The 20181-nt window shown below is 43.6% G+C and overlaps 1 protein-coding gene across 3 annotated transcripts in view; it reads left to right on the top strand.

Moving 5' to 3' along the window:
* Positions 1-212: 212 nt before the first annotated feature.
* Positions 213-20181, top strand: part of Ih (hyperpolarization activated cyclic nucleotide gated potassium channel Ih) — a 204498-nt gene continuing 184529 nt past the window's right edge. Inside the window, exons 1-3 of one of the 3 annotated variants that reach the window (XM_076369072.1) lie at positions 213-453; positions 1880-4213; positions 10713-11277. In XM_076369072.1, the coding sequence (XP_076225187.1) occupies positions 11240-11277 (38 nt within the window). In that variant the 5' untranslated portion in view covers positions 213-453; positions 1880-4213; positions 10713-11239. Of the gene's footprint in view, positions 454-656; positions 1389-1600; positions 4214-10712; positions 11278-20181 lie in introns of those variants that run through there. The other 2 variants (XM_076369074.1, XM_076369076.1) reach the window with 2 other exon arrangements.

Genomic DNA, 20181 nt, shown 5'->3' with positions numbered 1-20181 from the left:
CGAAGTAGTTGGCATGTGGTTTACCGGAAACGCCGCTCGACGGCGTTCCGATCGTTCCTCGGGGGAGGGATCGCAGTACTACTCTTCTCTCCTTTTTTCTCGTTATCCGTTCTCTTCCTATTTAGGGGACGGTTGACGCGCGGGGCGGGATGAACGGGGGGCGGGTATGGCCCGTGGCTGTCACGACGGAGGCGTATCAGTGTGAGGCCGGCTATCAGCCGCCTAACATCGAGGTCGGGGTTACGCTTGTACACGTAACACGACTGCCGCAGGCACCCACACGTTCTCCGTACACCCACACATACGAAGAGCCACGCACACGTCATACATACGAGCGCAAACGCAAACACACATGCACACATACAGACTCAAATACGATTCGCGACAGACGTGCCACGGATTCTCACGGATCGTATCCGTCCCTCTCTTTCTCTTCAACTGACAGACATACACGTATCTCCTCTTTCTTTCTCTCGTTTTCTTCGCACTCTGTCACTCACTCACTCACTTTCTCTTTCTCGTTCTGCGTGTTCGGTGACGAGAGCGCGTCAGTCATCCAACTGTTACTTGTTCACGCGGTGAATCCTTTCTGGGCATCGAGGCGGGCGGGCGGGCGGGCAGCCTTTGCTCCATGCAGTATGCGTCGTAATCGATAAGGACGAGAGGAAAGGAGAGATAGAGAGAAAGAGAGAGAGAGAGAGAGAAAGAGAGAGAGAGAGAGAGAGAGAGAGAGAAGCGACGAAGGATGAAGAGTCGTAGAGTCCGCGTGTAACGGGATGGTCTCGTAGGAAAAGGCGTCGCGCCTTACGAACTGTTGTCGAAATGAATGAAAACCGCGAGAGGGATTCGACGGGAATGCCAGGAAGATAGACTGGGGGTAGCTGCGTAGGACGCAGATGGAAATATAGAAAGGGAGACAGAGAGTGGGAGAGAATGAGAGAGACAGACAGGGATAGAAGGGGGTAGTGTGCGTGTGCTGTGCGTACGGGGGAGGACGATTGGGCAATGTGGACGAGAGTGTGGGATCGGCGTGTATCCGTGTGTATGAACATACGTGTGCCAGAGGTGGAGAGAAAGACGGATTGAAAGGGTCGGAGGGAAAAAAGGAATCTCAAGGAGAAAGAGAAACCGTGGCTTCCGTGGAACAAGGACGGAAATGATCGTGCGCGTTCGTGTGTCCTCCCGGCGATAGAAAAGGGACCGTACACCCCCGCAGCAGCTGATGTACGGGGGTAGCTTTCTTCTTCGTTCGACAGTCGCTCGGAGGAATCGTTGAAACGCGCACAAGGTTTCCCGTGGGACGACACGACACGGCTAGGATAAAAAACGCGGACAGGCGAAAGTGGTCGGCACACACGCGCGCGCCGGGGAAACGAGAGGAAGTTTCTGTGCGTCTCGGTGGATCCAGAGACCAACACGGAAAGGAACGTGGAGGAACGATCGTAGACGTTTCGTGCTTCCCGATTCTAGTGTATCTCGCGGGAACGAAAAGAAAGAGAGAGAGTGAGAGGGGGAGAGAGAGAGAGAGAGAGAGAGAGAGACAGAGAGAGAGAGAGAGAGAGAGAGAGAGAGAGAGAGAGAGAGAGAGAGAGAGAAGAGAGAGTATCCATTGGGTGGTGCGGAGTGGCGCCGGTATCGGGCAGTAATTAAGCAGTCGCGGGGAATTACTCGGGTAATGATGGCTGGTCGGGATTGACCGTAAAGAGAGAGCGAGAGAGCGTGAGTGGGTGGGCGAACGAATGAGAGAGAAAGGCGCAAGTGGTTAGAAAGGGGGTGAGAAAGCGGGCGAAAGGGAGAGAGAGAAGAAAGGCGAGACACGAAGGTAGGAGAGCGTGTGCGCGGCCGAGGAGGTACAACTCGCCTACGTCTGTTTAAGCAGCGGGACAGGGCGGCGGGAGCGGAAGGCGGAAAAAAAGGAAACATCGAAAAAGAAACTTCGTCGGCGGACAGTTCCTCCTAGCGCCACGGAAGAGACCATCCGAACAACCCCGTGATCAAGGAACCAGTCGGACGTGTCTTCGATCGGAAGAATCGCACGGTAGCAGAATAGTGAAAGGACATGTCGCCTAGGGTGGACCCACTCAGCAACAGCGATAGCGGGACGGTGCGAACGGTTTGACTGCGGTCGGTGTTTAGTCGAACGTGACCGTGTCCGGTGTGATTTCTGGCTGCGCGGGTGGCGGGGCGAGGAGGCCTAGGCGTCGATGGGTCTGCGAGGTAGACCGTGGACGTCGTTCGATCGAGTCGAAACGCGCCGGGAAGAACGACGAGCGGGGCACGGTCGTCCGCAGCAACGATCAAACCGATGATTTCGGATCGATCGGTTGGTGGTGGTATGGCAGCAGCAGCAGCAGCAGGCGCACCAGCAGTAGCGGCATCAGCATCAGCGGTAGCAGCAGTAGCATCGTGACTATCGCGCCACCGACAGCCCCCGTTCACGCGCAACGGTCTGCCATGCCGTCGAGCCGCCGTCGGGGATGCCCGCCGACGACGTCCAGTGACGACGACACTTAGGCCGCCCCCCGCGAGACGCGCGACTCCCGTCAAAGGAACGGGACGAGCAGCTGTGCATTCGGGCCGCGCTACGATCGCCGCGTCCGCGATCCGAAAACACGCACTCTCGTGGGTGGACGACAACGGTATGCTCGATATCACAGTGCGCGACGGGGACAGAAAAAGGGTGATCGACGAGTGACGTGATCAAGCGAAGCAGAAGGAACAGCGACAAAAACGGACACAGAATTTCGTCCGGTGAACGAGGAGGCAACAACGGTTGTTACGGGATATGAGAGAGGATGGCAGCTGGATACTCGCGCGTGCCGAACGTGGAGGATCGCGTCGTCGTCGTCGTTGCCGCGACGAAACGGACCAGCCAGCTGGGACACGAGACTAGGTACACCTGAACACGGATGTAACCGTTCTTTGCCATTGCTTGCGTCTTCTCCCAGCGGTCCTCTCGACAGGGAAGAAAGAAGAGAGCTGGACAACATTTTTACTAACCCCCTCCCCTGTCCTGACCACGTTTCTTCTCCTTTTTCTTCGTATGCATCCTCGGGCAGCGGCGACGAGGGAGAAGAGGAGATTCGGCACATTGCCCGTCGGCCGCACGTGCGCATTTGATGGTCGATAGTGAAACTCCTTCCAGCCGGATATAACCCGGAATCGAATCCTCTCGGGGCACTCTGTCTCTCTCTCTCTCTCTCTCCTCACCTGAGGCGTTCCTTCTCGCTCCTTCACCCGAGTGAACAGGTGAGACAGAGGCTTGGTGCCGCGGCGGGACCGGGGCCCGCCGCTGAAAAGGGACCGGTTGGTGAGCAGGTCCACGCGACACACTCACCCGATATACGTACGAGACACATCCGTCCGAATCAGAGCGCGAGAGGACACGGCGGCGAGAGAGGCGAGGGCGGCCGAGGGGGATGGTGGTTGGTACCCGTTCGATGGAACGTTGAAGCGGTTACCCCCGAGGTTTCTCGGCTTTTCAGTGCTACCCCCCTCCCGCGGAAGGAGAGAGAGGAATCGGCGACACAGGTCGTACCAATCGTGTGCAACCGCCGGTGGACAGACAGAGAGAGAAAGAGAGGCGGAGGGTGGGGGCCGATATGCCTGGTATACGAGGAGGCGGTGTGTGATCGTTTCGGTCGAGCAACAGCGGCACATGCTACGGAGATCCGTATCAATTCGCGACTGTGATTTCTAAGCTTAAGGTTTAAACAAATTATTCACGGGAAGAGTCGTGGAAAGAGACGAAGAAACGGGGGAGAAGACAGATGATGGTGATTATGGGGATGAAGGTAATGAGGATGATGACGGCGATGACGACGGACGGAGATGGAGATGTGGAATAGTAAACGGTACACCGTGAAAAAAGAAGATTTAAACAAATCGTCCCATTGTGATACTAAGATATATTAAAACGAAGATTATTAAAGTGAACACGTGCGCTCAAGGAAATGGGTGTGAATGAAAGGGGGCGCAACGTACAGTGTGCCAGGATGAAATGCGAGTGTAATTAATGGAAACGATGGTCGATCGCGAGGCATGCGTCGGATCTACAAACTGTGATACACCGATAACCACACTATGGGGAAGCCTCTGATGTTCAATCACTGACGTTCAGACTCGCGTGTACCGACCGTTCCAGGGGAACACAAGTGGGATGAATCGGCTCGCTCGGGATCACGTTCTCGGCCGCCTCGTGACACGTTTACAGGTACGTCGCCTGGACCTCGCGAACCGATCCTCCGTCAGAGGAGATTTTCATTTCTCCTTTCCGGCGTTCCAAGTTGTGTTATTCTTCAGCCAATCCCCTTTTGCCCTGTAATATCGAGTCGAATTCGCCGCCGCGAATTCGTGAACTGAATTTGATCAGTTGGGGATATTGTTTGGTCGTTTCGTGCGAAGGGGACGAGATTTTTTTTTGTCGACAGTAGAGCTTTGTTAGGACTATAGTCTTCAATGTGGGGACATTCAATTTATGTCTATTTATTTCTCGTTCTCCTACTTTTTAAGGAAATGAAAAGATATGTATAAATGAGATTGTAATGTAAGAGGTTGAAAAGATTTTTTGTTAATCTGTTATAAATTATTAGTATTTGGACGATGTTATTTTGTATTGTTTTTTGGTAGTTGCATGTAAGTACTACCTTGGATTTCTCGAGTATTCGAATTGAACATGAAATGTATTAGATTGGTATACACGAAATGGAAATTTCGTGCAAGAGGGATTCCAGTGAGAAATAAATTTGGATTATTTTGGGTCTGGAGGTTCCATTTGGGTTACTATTAGACCATAGAAATTTACGCAGATTTGCAGCTTTAAATATTAATACACCGTTCCTAATAATTCCTCACGAAATATATCTCGTCGTTCTAAAAATACTCAAGTATACTCCGTTCTACGTCAAAAATAGTTTCTCCGTCAACATTTTTTAACATCATGCTTTTTTTTAAATCTGCTAACTATTAGTACTCAACACGTGAAATTATTGGAAAAATAGTCATGTACGTTCGTGCTCGTATACAAAAATGACGTCAAATCAGACACAGGTAACATTTCGATATGAGAATAAAATACGGGGATGATATTTCACTTCATTTAATTGAATTGAGTATTGATTATCAGTACCATCAAAATTTTTATTAAATATGTTCGTACTGATAAAATAACTGTAACGATCAGTCACGAAAAATGTCAGTACTTTAATGTAAAATTCTGTACTGTCATTTTATTTCTGTTTGCACAAATGATTTCATCAAACCACCGAGTAAACGTTGATTCGACGAAATGCGTCATTTATAAAGGAAAATAACGTGGAATTTTGTTTTGGCAGTGAAGAATTTTTACCGAGGAAAGAGACAAATCGAGATAAAACTTCTTTCGTGGACAGGGAACGTCTCTCTTTTTATTTCGTGGAAAATATCTTATTCCGTCAAACAAGTGGCACGAAAAGATATAGTACTGCTGAAAATACGGACGCGACTATAGCGTCGGAAGCATGTGGCGGCAACGCTACGTCCGATACGCCGTGTTTCAGTCAAGTGCCCGAGCATTCGTCCTATTTTTTTCCGACTCTTTTTTCAAGTCGTTTTCCACGAAAATGAAACTTCATGCGGCGGGAAAATTTATTGCACCGTTTCAATTTGTACCGGGCGCACGGAATATTTCCCGTTTGAATTTTAAGGTTCTCGAAAAGTATCCACTATGGCGGCCGGGTGCACCTATACCCGGAGAATCGTGGGCACAAACACTTCTCGGAAGGGGAACGCGAATATATTCTATAGTTTCCGTTAATTGACGAGCGAAGTTGACGTTTAACACTGGAACTAAGTATCCGTTAAAATGACGGGTTTCAGGTTTCTTATTTCACAATTATTAATACCTTCAATCTATTAAATATCCGAAATTATTAAAAAAATGAATAGCTTCACCTGAATACTATAATGAATATACGAAGCAACAGAAATGTATATTGTTATAATTTTTATAAGAATTGCATATTAATCCTATTAAATGCCTGGCAGTTCTAGTATTGAGGGAAATGTTGACCCGTATTTTACGCGTTATTTTACTTTTTATTATAATTAAATAGTCGAATGTCGGGTAATAATACCGTTTTTAGTCGGCTTTGTCATCGTAAATGCGAGAGAAAAAAATTACGGCCCAAACGCGGCGGATCAGGGTTTGTTTTTTACGATTATTAAAGCTGAATATGGTTAAATGGCATCGTCGAGAGAAATATTGGGGAAGTTTGCGTAAAAACTAATGGATAACAATTCACCCCTTACGATGAGCTGAAAAATAAATCGACGCTGTTATACTTTCACGTGACAAATTTCGGTTATGTAGAAATAAAGTAGTGCTGTTTGTTATCTATTTTTAGATTCATATTTCACAGTCGCGTTGTATTGTATTTTATGATTTGCATTCAATTAACAATCATTTTGACTAGCACTCGAAATGTGAAGATTCTTTTTCAATCGAAGTTTTTTTATTAAAATCTGAAGTAGTTAGTTAAAAGCTTTTTTTACAGAGTTATTAATTTAATGTTCTACAATGAATTGGTAATATCTGAAAATCACAAAACATTGAGATCGATGAAACGCAAGCATTATTGTTAAATACCACAGTCTGTATACTGTAAGTAGAAACATTCGACTATGGTCAGACACATGAAAATAAATTCATACTCTACCAATAAGAGGAGAATCTTCACCTTAATTTTTTAACCTGGTTTTCGTATACACATTCTAAACAAGTATTTATTTTTTAAACATGTATTTATAATTTTACAAAAAGCATTAGATGCTTCATCTTTTATACAACCAGGCAAACAGACGTAAGTGAATAAAATTCATAGGTTAATAATCAAATTAGAAAATAATAAATCATGATTATTTTGAAATCTTATTTTCCTCTGTAGTGTGAATACCTTAACCCTTTGCACTGTAACATCGTGTCAGTCTCGTAATTTCAAACAGAATCTAACAGATATAAATATCACTGAACTATTTTAAATCTAAATTAAATACTACTTTCATATAATCAATTACAGTGCTTTAGAGTAAACGTAGACATAGTATAAACGTGTTTTCTTTTCCTAACGAATTGTAAACAATGAAATAGCTTTATTCGTAGCCGTTGTGAAAGAAATTATAGTCCAAGAGGTTAAGTAGTTATATATTTTTTAGCGACAGTGAATATTCACGTTTATCTCACGGCTGTGCAGGATCGCGAAGACTGCCAAAGAGAATTCGAAGAAGAGCTGCTAAGGGAAACTCGATCCGCTGAAAGTTTTCATTGTTCCAGTATTCAATATCCGGACGTCCTTGACTTTATTTCCGTGTTATCATTGCAAATGAACCGGCGAACGGCCCGAGGAACCGTTTCCGGTGCAAGAAACCGTGAACCGACACGACGGTTTCGGTGCCTGGACGCCATCGACGAACGATAAAAATCACGTGTACACGTTAGCGACGGCGTAGAAGTCACGCGAAACTCGCGCCACGCGAAACTGATTAAATAAACACGGGCCTTTCGAAACAGAAAAAGTGATTCGCCCGGGCCGGGCCGAGCCGCGCGCACGCAATCCAAATGTTGGAAAGAAACATTGACGAATTTCGCTGGACGTTTCCTGAAACCCCCTTCGCCGGATTCGACAAAAATGTTGAACGTCAACACGCTCACGAATTCTTTCGTGGCGTTTCCGTTTGTAATCGAGTATATTGTTTGCACCAAATATTTAGGGGATTCTTGCTCTTAGGTTTCGGAGTGTGATGATTTAAATAGTTTTGACGTTTAATTTAGGCGTAACACAATTCTTCGTCTAGATCTCAGAATTCGTTTTTGTGGTAATTTTCAGAGTGTACCAGTTTTTTCAGGATTTACGAGGTGCAAGAGATTAATGCAGTAATTACTATAGGTTAATCTTGATTAGTAATTTATGCTTTATGTTATGAGATTAGATGAATCAAGGTTCATTCTTAAATGAAAGGTTAGATAACATTTATCAGACATTAAGATTGTGTAAGCTAGAGGTAGGGTTTCAGTTATATTTTCAGAATTAATAGCAAAGATAGTCGTTTTAAAAGAAATTAATTTTGAAAAGAGAAATATTCATTTAGAATTTATTTATATAAATTGGTACACGTATGATTATTATACATTTAATGTATGTTTCTAAATTAATTATATTTATTGTTCATTTAATTTTATTGTTCAGTTTAATTTGATTACGTGCCAAAATAGAAGGAAAGAACTTGTGAAAAATCCATTAATTTGAATTTTCCCGCAAAATTCAACTAAAGGACCAATGGATTCGTCCGGTCCCCTATTTTGCCTGTGCGCATGCGCGCTAGAGTACTAACCTCTGCGCGACGGATCCTAGTAACGCTAAAGTGCGGAGCAACTTAGCAGAAACTGTGAACTCTAACGTGCTGGTTTAGATCAGCGATGTCCAAACTAATCTCCGGAGCTTAGTTGAATTCTGCATCAGTGGCGAGTAACTGTTCCTATCTATTATTCAGTACTTCACTTAGATTTAACACAGCTATGGTATAGTGTTTCCCGCGCGTCTTCGATCTCGCTATCTCCTATTAGATTATGTCGAACTATCGTTAACAGCAAATAATGTATCACTAACGAACTTTATAAAATTAACGTTTCTTATACAGATTAAAATAGAATTGATTAATTTATAGTCATATAAAATATATGTACATTGTTTGGGATGAATTTTTAATATCGATTTAATCAGGGACAATGTTTAACACCATAGTGTCATATTTTGTATTAATTTATCATATAGATTCTCTATGCACTTTGATTCAAATATATCTATAATATTTTATAAAGTAACAAGGTGGTAAAGATCCTGTATATTCATTTTTGGAAATTGTTTGAAATCTACGTTTAAGGAGCGCGATTTATGGCTGCAAATCGATGCGCGCTCTAGCGACATTTTAGTGTACTTAAAGCAGAGGATTCGAAATATTCTTAACGTTCTTAACACGAACTACCGGGCAGGTCAAAATCACTAATTCTTAATTTCTCCTTTTACAATTACTGTAAAGGCACAGACACTTGGGTGTTTGTTCTAGTGTTAACACTAGAACTACCGCATCAGTCAAACTGACTGATTTTAATTTTCTCATTGAAAAATGATTGATATTAAAAATATGTTAAGTATTTGAAATTATTTTGAAAATGAATAGTTTCACTTGCCTAATGTAATGAATATCAACTGTAATTGAAACAAATGCACTCTTATAATTTTTAGAAGAAGTACATATTAATCGTATCGAATACTGGGTAGTTCTAGTGTTAAATTTCATGCAATGTTTCCATTGTTCGAATAAGATTTATGTAACCAACTTGGGTTTCATACATTTTAACAAAGCTTTGACTTACGAAGAGCACCTGTAGGATCACAAGAACAGAAGGGATCTCGGTGTCATCTCTTGCTCTAGTTTCCTAACCTCTTTTTCAGAATCTGGACGATCCTTCTTCCATACACTTGAAAACAAAAGGGAGACTTTTCAAAACGGTTTAGGGAAGTAAAGGCAGTTTAGAAAGCAGATTCATTGAAGTTCTCATTCAACGGAATTTATACAACGATTACGATAACAATTACGAAAATTCTTGTTAGGCTAGTGTTCGGTCAATAAAAAGAGAAAGGTTTATAAACACAGAAAATACGCAGTCTATGGGCCTCCCATTCCCCTACCTTTTATTGGGCTTGCGCACAAGTCCTATCAGCTGAACTTGGTAGGTCAATAACACCGTCGATTCGTGTACTGGAAAATCCATCAAAACTTTCGCGCTCACCCAATACATGCAGGCATCAATATCTCCGCAAATTGAATGAAAGTTTTTATGGGGTTACATGGATACCGGGTTACACTCGTGGCGGGATTTTTAAATATTTTATGTAAAGAGTGTTTTTCTTCCGCGTTTCTTAGAGGAACTCTTTTGGAAGGTTACAAAGCTACCCTTAGATACGTCCTGCATCACTTTGAACGATTTTTCATTCATTTTTTTTCGCTAAGATTTGCCAGGTTCTCCGGGTGATAAAAGATATTTATTAATATTGAGAATATATATCATTATTCATATTCTCATACTGCTTTTAAAGTTTTTCAGTGTTTTCTTAAGACACCCTGTACGGGTCAGACTTGTAGTTCACGATAAAATATGCATACAAATAAATGCATGTAAATAAATGGATAATGGATACTGCATGTAAATAAAGAATACTTTATTTCTTTAGGAATCTTAAAACGCTCGGAATTATTGACCCGCTGAATGCGTGCCTGACATGAACACCGGCTATAAATACTTAACACATAATTAAATAGCAACAGCATGCTCATTAATGAAATATCCGTAGAAAAATAAAACTTTACACTAACAGTGTAACGGCGTAGCGTATACTCGAATATACAGGGTGCGCAATAAGTTGTACTCAACGTCAGATAATAAACAAAATTTTCTCATGGAATGCTCCTTCCTTACCGAGAACATCCTAAACAGCAGCACCAAGAAAAAGCACGAAAGTATCAATAAGCAAACTCAAGAATCGATTTGGTTGCTTGATAGTTCCATCGTTAAAACTCCTCGAATATAACACCTCAAAACGTGCACACATTAATTCTGCTCAATCCCCGAACAATCCAAGCAAACTGCCCACTAAATCTATCTATATTAATTCCAGTGAGAGCAGAACCGCGCGCGGGTGCTCGAAAGGAGATATCACCGCTCTCAAGAATAACTCCCCTAACGTCCGCAAGTATACATGGAACGTCGACAGTGAAAGGGCCTAGCCACCTGGTGAGGTGGGACCGATAGGTCCGTCGCGGCTGAGAAAGAGGGAAGTGAAGGAAAGCAGGCGACGAGAGGCGAGATTGACGAGAGGGCAGCTGCGTCGGCGCGGTCACCAGGCATCGTGTGCCACCCCCTGGCCACGGGGGGTGGGACAGAAACACCGTCAGCGTGGGTGCCGGTGCTGCAGGGGCGCGCCTGGCCCGTCGGCTCGCCCGGAGATTAGCACGCCGACTAGCGGCTAGCTCGGGCCCGTTTCGCCGAACCGGCCTGGCGACTTCGGGGGGCTTCACGTCGGCGGCGGTGGTCGTGGCGGCCACGGGGGAGCAGTCCGCTCCCCCAGCAGCTGCGCCACGCCATACCACGCCGAACGGGAGCACGAGCGGATCGAACACGAGCTCGAACCGCAAGAACAGAGCCATGTCCATGAGGAGTCTTCATCGCCGCGTCTCTCACCCGTAAGTGTGCCAATCTGTTCTTCCTTTTCTCGCTTCATTATTGCTCTTGGTAGACTGTATCCTCAAACGGATGGGATCAAGACAGCTAGGTATCACGTTGATCTTGTCGGCTGGTTGATCTACCCGGAGTGAAATCCGATCAGTCGACTCTTTGCTTAGTAAAGGAGACTGTAGTCGGCTAACGTCTAAAGCTAAATATAAAGGGTAACGCGGAAGTAAGGGGTCTAAGTTTGAGTATTTTATAGATATTTTTTACTCAATGATGACGGTTAAATGTTATGAAAACGGCTGGAATGTTTCTCCAAAAAGAATATTGGGGTTTTCGAGAGTCGTTAAATGTTGAGTCCCATTGAACAAGCCGGGAAGAATGGTACACGAGCAATTAGAAATAAAAGCGTGTTCAGCGGGCGCGAAATACATCGAGAACAAAGCGCGCAATCCGAATGGAAAAAAAAGAGGAAAGAGGAGGAAGATTGTTTGCTCGGTTATATTGGTCCCGAGCATCCCGTGGATCTGTTTAAATATTCTTGATCCCGTCCGGAGATAGCGAATCCGAGGCGGCGTAGCTTCGGCTCCTTTGACGCTCTCGCGAGAAACTCGATTATCTGAACCTGGATAGCTAGAAACGAAAGGCGGAACTCTCTGACCGGCGGGCGGTTTAATTTCAGCCGCCCCCGGCGCCGGGAGCGGGCTCCGTTTCCGAGGCGATCGCGCGTCTGCCTTTTCTATTTTTCAGCGGGTATCTTTTCGGCGCGGCACCGCTTATAAATATAACCATCGATCCGCGCTTTTTTCGTCTGTTGCTTGTAAAAATATTCGGGGCGGGACTCGCCGTGTCCTTCTCGCCGACGAGGAGAAGGGAGGCCTCGCGGGCGAGGGAGGATAACCGTCCGCGCGATTAAAATCAGACAGCTTCAAAGGGTCGAGCGTGTCTCGTCGAACGACTAAAAAAAGGGAGGAGGAAAAACGAAGAGGAAACTTTTTGTTCGCTTCTCTTTTCCTCGCCGCGCGAATGAGTCCCGCGATTCTGATAATCAGTTCTCGCAAGCCTATCGAGACGATTGTGGACCGTGAATACTCACCGACCCACCCCACGCTACCGCGGAAACCGATATCGATGGAATTTCTTCCTTTCAAACGGCTGGAACGATGATCGCCGCGGTTCATCCTCGCCACGCGCCTCGTGTAACGCGATCGACAGAGAAAGAACTCTCCCCGCGTTATTAGAAGCATCGGGAACAGAGAATATCCTCGACGCTTCGCGGTTTTATTTTCATTCGGCGCGGCGCGCGTCGGCTTCCCTCGGCGATCACTCTCCCTTTCGGCTTTGCGAGCCGATTATCCGATTTGCCAATCCACGCGGAAGAGTATCGTTTGTTTTCGGATACCGTCGCTTGATACGCTCTTCCCGATGTTGCCTCGCTTGAATTGCTTGTCAAGGTCTCCATCCTTTATTTCGGGTTTCGTTTGAAGCTTTCGTGAATGGATTACAATGGATTTGATTAATTTGGAGGTACTAATAACAAGAAGATAGGTGAATATTCTTCGTGGTCGAAGGAGTACGTTAATTGAGGATAAGTATTCTGAGTCTGGCGAAGAAAACTAGTAGCAGCTTTCCCGATCTGGAAAGTACTCTGTCAGCTACTTCAGACCCAGACCTAATCTTTACTTAATCTTCAGAAACGTTTTGTTACTGTTTTGATTACTCTAAGAGAATCCTAGCTCTAAAGTATCATACCTTCAAGTCACAGGTAGCTAAACACAGCTCTCTTCTACTCCACAATCTAAATAGCCATTTCCCTGTGAAATCTAAAATTAGCCATCCCCTTCATCTCAAAGAAATCCAAAAACTCTAAACCTTGGTACCTCTAAAAAAGTAAAAAAAAAAGAAAAATATTTCCGAAGCGTCTCAAAGCAAAAGAAAGACAAGCAACGTCTAGCGGAGCAGTCACTCGAACTTCCGTCCCCTCGTTCGTTACGCAAACGGAGCATCCTTCGCGGTTGCCACGTGACCCGGAGCAACGTTAGCAGACGTTGCGGCGCGTTCCCGGCGTGATTCCCCCGCGAGCGTCCCGCGGCATTGCGGGATTGTTGAAGCGCGCGCGGAGTTTCTTTGATCGCGACCCGGTTGCCGGGAACCGTAGCTCTCTCCGTGTCGCGAGAAACGGGATCGAAAACCCGCTTTGCCGAACAACATGGCACGACACGGTTACGTAACCGGTGAAAAAGTCGGCGACGCTCTTTGCTCCGCCAGTTATTCAGTCAGTCAGTCAGTGATTCTCTGTCTCCCCCCTGCAGTTTTTCAATCGTCTATCCCTTCACCACCCCCTCCCACTGGAAAATGGTTCCAGCGTGGCCGGGGGAACGAAATTGTAGCCCCGGGCCGGATTCGCACTTGCTCGTGTCATCGGGAACGCTTTGTTCCCCGGCTGATCTACTTTATCGGCGCCCATGCAAATATCCTTGCGTTAAATGACGCGTCAAATCCGCATCGAGCTGCTCCATTAACGCGGCCCGAAACCTCTTCGCGCCCTGTTCCCGCGGCGAAGAATTCTTTTTTTTCCATCACCGGTAAAGCTGGCGGAGGGGAGTGGGCGGACGAGCGAACGGGTGGGCAGAGGACGCTGTTCCTTTTTGCGAAGAAAGGGGATCGATGACGTTTGCGTGACAATTTCGCTTCGAAGGACGATCCCTTTCGAGTGGCTGCGCCCCCGTTGTACAGGGTGGCTCGTGAATGCTAGGTCGAACGTGGTTTAGACCGATTTCGTTCTAGCGGAGATCGTTTTGTTTAGTTACGTCGGTGAATGTTGTTAATTCTGTCCTTCTGGTATTTATACAATTATGTTTTCGTAGCTTTGGTTTGTTTGTTTGAGATCCTTCCATTTGGTTTTGTTCTCGTTCCGTCGAGGATGTGTTTGAATTTGAGACTTGAGAAAGTTGTGAAATTATATGTTTCTATTCTTCTAAGTAATGTTTCAATTATATAAATAAATCGAGAATTGTAGTAATTAATCGTGATGATTCGTTATTAAATACTGCAACTCGAGTTCACATTATTCGGTTATTAATGCTACCAACAGTTTTTTATTCGATATCAATTTTCTGATCGTTCCCAAAATGTTTAGTGAACTGATAGATTACCGACGGTATAATCAAGTTAAAGAGATTTCATTGATTTTTTTCCCGCTGATTACAAGGAAACTGTCAACGTGTTAAACGCTTAATCGCAGTTATCGGGAAGCGAAGTGAAATTCGCAAGGAACAACTGGTTTCCTCGCGTGCTTTTCGGGCATATTATACGGCATTTAATCGTGTAATTTATTATTCCATGTGTGCTTGTTCTTGAGAACGTTTTAGAAACGTTGTGCAAGGTTCAGCACGTAAGATATGCAATTTAAAAGACGTCGATAATATTTCTGGATGCTCCTAAGTACTGTGTATCGATAAAAATCCAACCGAATTGTATGAACGGCAAAGAATCCGACTGTATTTTCAGAATGGCGGCGCCACGGGCGACGTTGCATGCTTTCCGCGAATTCCATAACTGGAACCGATACCTGAAATTCCATTACAGGATGTAAAATACCGGAGTACGATGGCAGTGCAGTGCCGAGCCGTGCAATTTTTGATGATTATTTTCGTCCGTTTAACCCGTACCAATATTCCATTAAGATGGTCTCGATATTTTATATCGCTTCCTTTGTTTTATATATTTCAGCCTCGTTGGAAACAGTTAAAAACGAAGTAATCAACCAAGAACACTGTAACACGTTATTTTTATTTACATTTCACACACATTATTGAAACGAAATTCATGAAGCATTTATTCTTTACTCCTCGAGAATTATTGTTCCCTTTATTTCCGTTTATTCTTTGGTTTTCATTAAATGTTCTTCATCTAATGAACACGAATTACTTTTGTGAATTGATGCTGGCTTTTTATATATTATTTATTTTTATCAACTGAAACTTTGCATTTTACTTTTTTCCTACAATTTATCCTGATTTAAAGCAAATTATATAAAACTACCCCTAGTGCTCTGGAATATATAAGCTTCCAGGAAGATCGAACTTCTCACCCCTTACCCTTGATCTCATCCCCTTAACACCATGCTATAATTTAAGTTCAGTGCACTATTATTTCTATCTATATATCGTACACCTTATATCCACCCACAGATTTCATCCCCTTGACGCCCTGTGATAAGCCCGGGTAACACTGGGAACATTGAACAAGTTCTATCTTTGTATACTGTTAGTTATTCGGGTAACAGTTACGTTAACACGTAAGTGGAACGTTGTGAGTGGACTTGAATCAAAATTAACATCAAAATAAGAGAAACAAGATATTCCAATTGAACAATTCACGCTTAAATTTTCAATGTTTATTCCAAAATTAAAAACACAAAGGACTCATCACTTAACCGTTCAGCTGAAGTATTCAGTACAGTACTCGAAAATTAAAAGAATCAATTAACTCGTCGATACAACGTCACAACTAGGTCGCTGTTTAATTATTTTCGACACAGTCCACGAGAAATGTATTGAAAAAAATGTCGGTTCAAGGCGCGACACACTGGAATTGATTGTTTCTCAATTCATGAATAATAAATTTCCCCATGGATCGGAAATGGCTCGGCTCCTCTTTTTATCTGGCCGTCTGACGTTTCGCATCCGCCAACGAAATCCACTGGCGTCCAATTAGAGTGTAACGCCGGGCAAGTCAAGAGTCAGTTGGTTCAGAACGTTTTGAAATCGTATCAGATCTTCTCCCTTTGTTTCCGGCACTGTTGACAGTGTGCGATAACTCGCGAAATGATTACGCGACTGGCTTACGTACATGTGCACGGCGAATTTGCATAATTTGTGATTAATTTGCATCATATCAATCTGTTTACACGTAAATATCCAGATACATATAAACATTACTATTTTTTAATTCTGTATGAAACAGGGTTTCCGAAATGTGTTTGATCTAATGAAATAATTATTATTATTGATCATTGTTAGTAATTAAGGTTATTGATCAAATGCTAATAATGAAATGTTGTTATTAATGTGAATTACTATTAATTATTAATATTAGTATTTCATTAATCCAAAAACATTTCACAAACGATGTTTACCTCGAGAACTCAGAGATTGAAGTTGAACGACTACTATTCTAAGCCACACATATGTAAATATATATACGGTCAATAATATTGAAGGTGCACACACATGTACAACCATATGATACATAGGATATAATATATAAACAATTAATGTTGCACGTGTGAGTGTATACGTGTGCATACACATGTACAGGCACCGGTGATTAATTTACGTGGCCCAAAATAGGTGAACGGGCGGTGCCGGTTGTAAAATTCCTGTCCCTGCGGATGGCGTTGACAAATCGTGTTTCTCATCCACGAATCTTCCATTTTTAGACCTAAAACCGGCCGCCGGTGTCTACGCCTTTTCTGCCCGATGCCCCAGCGAATTCTAACAAATTTACCGTTTTATATTGCCTCCGTTAACGACTCGCGATTCGTAACAGTCATCGCAATCGAATCTTTTACTCGAGGGAAAGTGAACCGATTGACCGAAGTTCGTTGGACATTTTAAAATGTAGAATTCTTCTCGAGAAAGAGACAATTAATAAAATTATCCAATTATATCAATCAATTAAGTTAATAATATATGTACTACTATTAAGAAGAGGATAAACAATTAAATTCTTCTTTTAATTTGTCCGCAATAAATATTAGTCTTTTGCAAACGTTTATTCGACGTCAATATAGTCAGCCGCTAAAGTGATAAATCGCGGCATTAAAATATTAAAGAAAAATTCACTTAATAAATTAATCCGTATTCGCAGTCGCGAATTATGCTTTTACTCGTCCAGTGAATTTCGTAAACTCGGTTTATCGTATAATTCGTTCATTGGGGCGAATACATCATCTTTTTTATGCGACAAAAAAAATCGTCGGGCGGGATTCACGCGGAAACCTGTTGTTCTATTGTTCAATAAGCGTAACGAATAAATTCTGTTTGATTCACGAAGCTTGTAACACGACTTACCACGGCATTCTCGTTTTATTCTGTAATTATCTGGCGCCGTAGACGTCTAATTTCGAGTAAAACGTATCTATCGGGAAATGTGGATATTGAATTTAAAAGAGGGAAGGGGTGAAACGGGAGGGACGGGACAATTTACTGCAACACGACGAGACAGTTGAAATACAAAGGGAGAGCGTTGCGTTTTGTATCGTTTTTCATTTGAACTCGACCGAAACGGGGCTGAGGGGAGGAAATAAAAAAGAGATACTCAGATGCAGAGGAATCGCGAATACAGGCTTCATCCGTGTTCAATCCTCTGCGAGTTAACTCCGACATCATATATTACCCGCGTTGCCCTCTGTATTTCATGTCAGGTGCAATATATACCGAGCAAACAATTATATACGACTGGTGGAGATACCCTGAAAGCATTGAAAATTTTATTAGAATTTTATTCGATCGTTTATCGTATGGATAGAACGCAATCACCTGGAGGAGAATAACGTCGCGTGAATTCGAACACTTTCGTATACCTCGACTTACCTTAGACTGTATAAATAGAGTTAGAATAGAACTGAAATAATCCATGAATCTATGTATAATGAGATTAACCTTTTGCCAACGAGAATATTTAAATTTCTAATGGTAGCTTCTATAGAGAATAGACTATACCAAAATATTAGATATTAGAATAGAAGAGAAGCACATATCAATTTCTTCTTGTTCGAACAATTATATTATTCAGTCGTAACTTTAGGTACCGAAGCTCTAATTCGCCATCGCGGCATCCGAGTATAAAAGCTTAAAACTAGATACTCGAAAACGTGAATATTGACATTAATATGTTCGCTACCAGCTTATTTGTAACGACCGTAATCCTTTTTACATAAAGAAACATAAAGAAAATGGAATGAATTCTACAGATGTTGTCATTCAAAGTTATAAGATACAGCATTATATTTAGCAATGACTCGTTTTAGTTTCATTTTCTCAGTATTTTGTTTAGAAGATTTGTTGAATCGAATGAGATATTACAATTGAGAAGATCGTCACTGAAACATGCGCTAGCAACGAAAGTGTTAAGAAATTACATAAAAACCATCGATCACTTCCCTAAATCATGTTCACCCCACAATTCCTCGCAACACTCTACACTCCAACACCAAAAATTCCGTTCCAACTTCTCAACTGGCAGCCATTGATTTCGAGTATGTATAAATGACACAGCTCCGGCGAAGCCCAACGACGAAATAATCCCGCATTACGATTCGCCGGTACAAAGCGCGAACGAGACGTCGAGATAATCCTTTGTTATCCCATCGCGCTGGAGCGTCAGAAGCGAGCGAATGAAGTAGCGAACTAGTGAGCTAGCATCCCCGACCAAACGAAACGAGACATCCTTGGCAACTCTCGAAAATATTCATTTCCTTCTCGAAGTTCATTAGAACTTTCCTCCTCCATTCAGCGAACGTTATCCATCCACGAGCTTTCTGGTTTCTTTTTTTCACGCCCCACACGATCTCCACTCGTTTCTCATTTTCCCTGTCCCGCGAAGCGTGCCGGAAGTGCTCGGAAGTAAAGCCGCGCGGCGATGCGTCTGCGGGCACGAAACAAGCCATAATTGCCTCGCCACGGTAAATTCCATAAATACTCGACGACGACGTGAAACGTTATTGCGGTGCACGCTGTGACACACAGATACGCGCGTACACGTGTGCGTATGAGTGTTTGTATATGTGTTTGTCTGTGTATGTATGTATGTGTGTGTCAAGGTACGTGCAGAGCGAACACGATTTTCTAATAACGTTTGCATGCCAATAAAGAGGACCTCACGACGTTAGGAGAGGGTAGTAAGTGGTGGTTGCGTTTCGGAATCTAAGATAACAAGATAGAAACGGCGGAGGTGTATGGTAGGCGTTACACAGAGAGTCGACCAGGGGGCAATCAATAACTGACCCATATTGTAGTCCTCGTTCTACTCTCTCCTCTATCTTCCCTCCGTCCTCCTACTCTCTTCGTTCTTTCTTCGCGGCTCTCCCGCCTTTCCTGCCTGTTTTCTCGCTACCCGGTAACCCTCTAGCAGCCCCCACTCGATCGTCCACCATGTTTGCGACGCTTCTTTCGCGTTGATCCTTTCGACCGTTGCTCGCGGAACGCGTCTGGACATGCCGAATGCTTCGGCACTTCGTAATATCTGGCTTCTTCTTTGACTTTAGACTGGGAATTTCCTTCGATTCCGTTGTTTTCGACTTCTTCCGATGGAAAGTTCGGAGGTATATTTGTCGCGAATTATTCTAAGGTTTTCGGTGGGACGGTTTTGGAGGTTATGCTCGCAAGGAAGAATTGATTTCTTGAGGTACTCGATAGGAGGGATTTGTTAAGTCATTCTCGTTTATATTTCTTAGAGCAACTGGATTCCTTGAAGTAACGCAGTTTAAACAGTTCTTGTTCCCCGTACTTATTAAATAGAACGAAACTATAGAATATCTTCAGACCATAGGAAATACATAGTTATTTTTGTCCCTCTGTCCCAAATCAAAAGGTTCTCTCAGAAGTCCTCGAACACGAGTTTTCTCCACGAAAGAGTCCTTTCAAGTTCTCTTCATCGAAGCATCCGGTATTCCAACTTAACTCCCGGAATCAATTATCAATCCACCGCAACGGATCGCTTTTTTCAATATTGCGAAGTCCTTGAAGCTGCCCAGGCGTATTAAGAACTCGCCGAATTCATGCACCAGATACAACAATCCGCTTCCACTAGGCCTGGAACGTGCTATTCCCCGAAATAAATCCGCCCCTTTCGATGATCAACGTCGAAGAAGTCTGCGTTTCTCCCTTCGCTGGTCGTTGTCGAGCGCAGAC

The sequence above is a fragment of the Nomia melanderi genome, chromosome 1 (genome assembly GCF_051020985.1).
Source record: "Nomia melanderi isolate GNS246 chromosome 1, iyNomMela1, whole genome shotgun sequence".
In the NCBI taxonomy this organism is placed as follows: Eukaryota; Metazoa; Arthropoda; class Insecta; order Hymenoptera; family Halictidae; genus Nomia; species Nomia melanderi.
The sequence above is the reverse complement of the archived record's forward strand: the minus strand, read 5'-3'. Positions and strand labels throughout refer to the sequence as shown.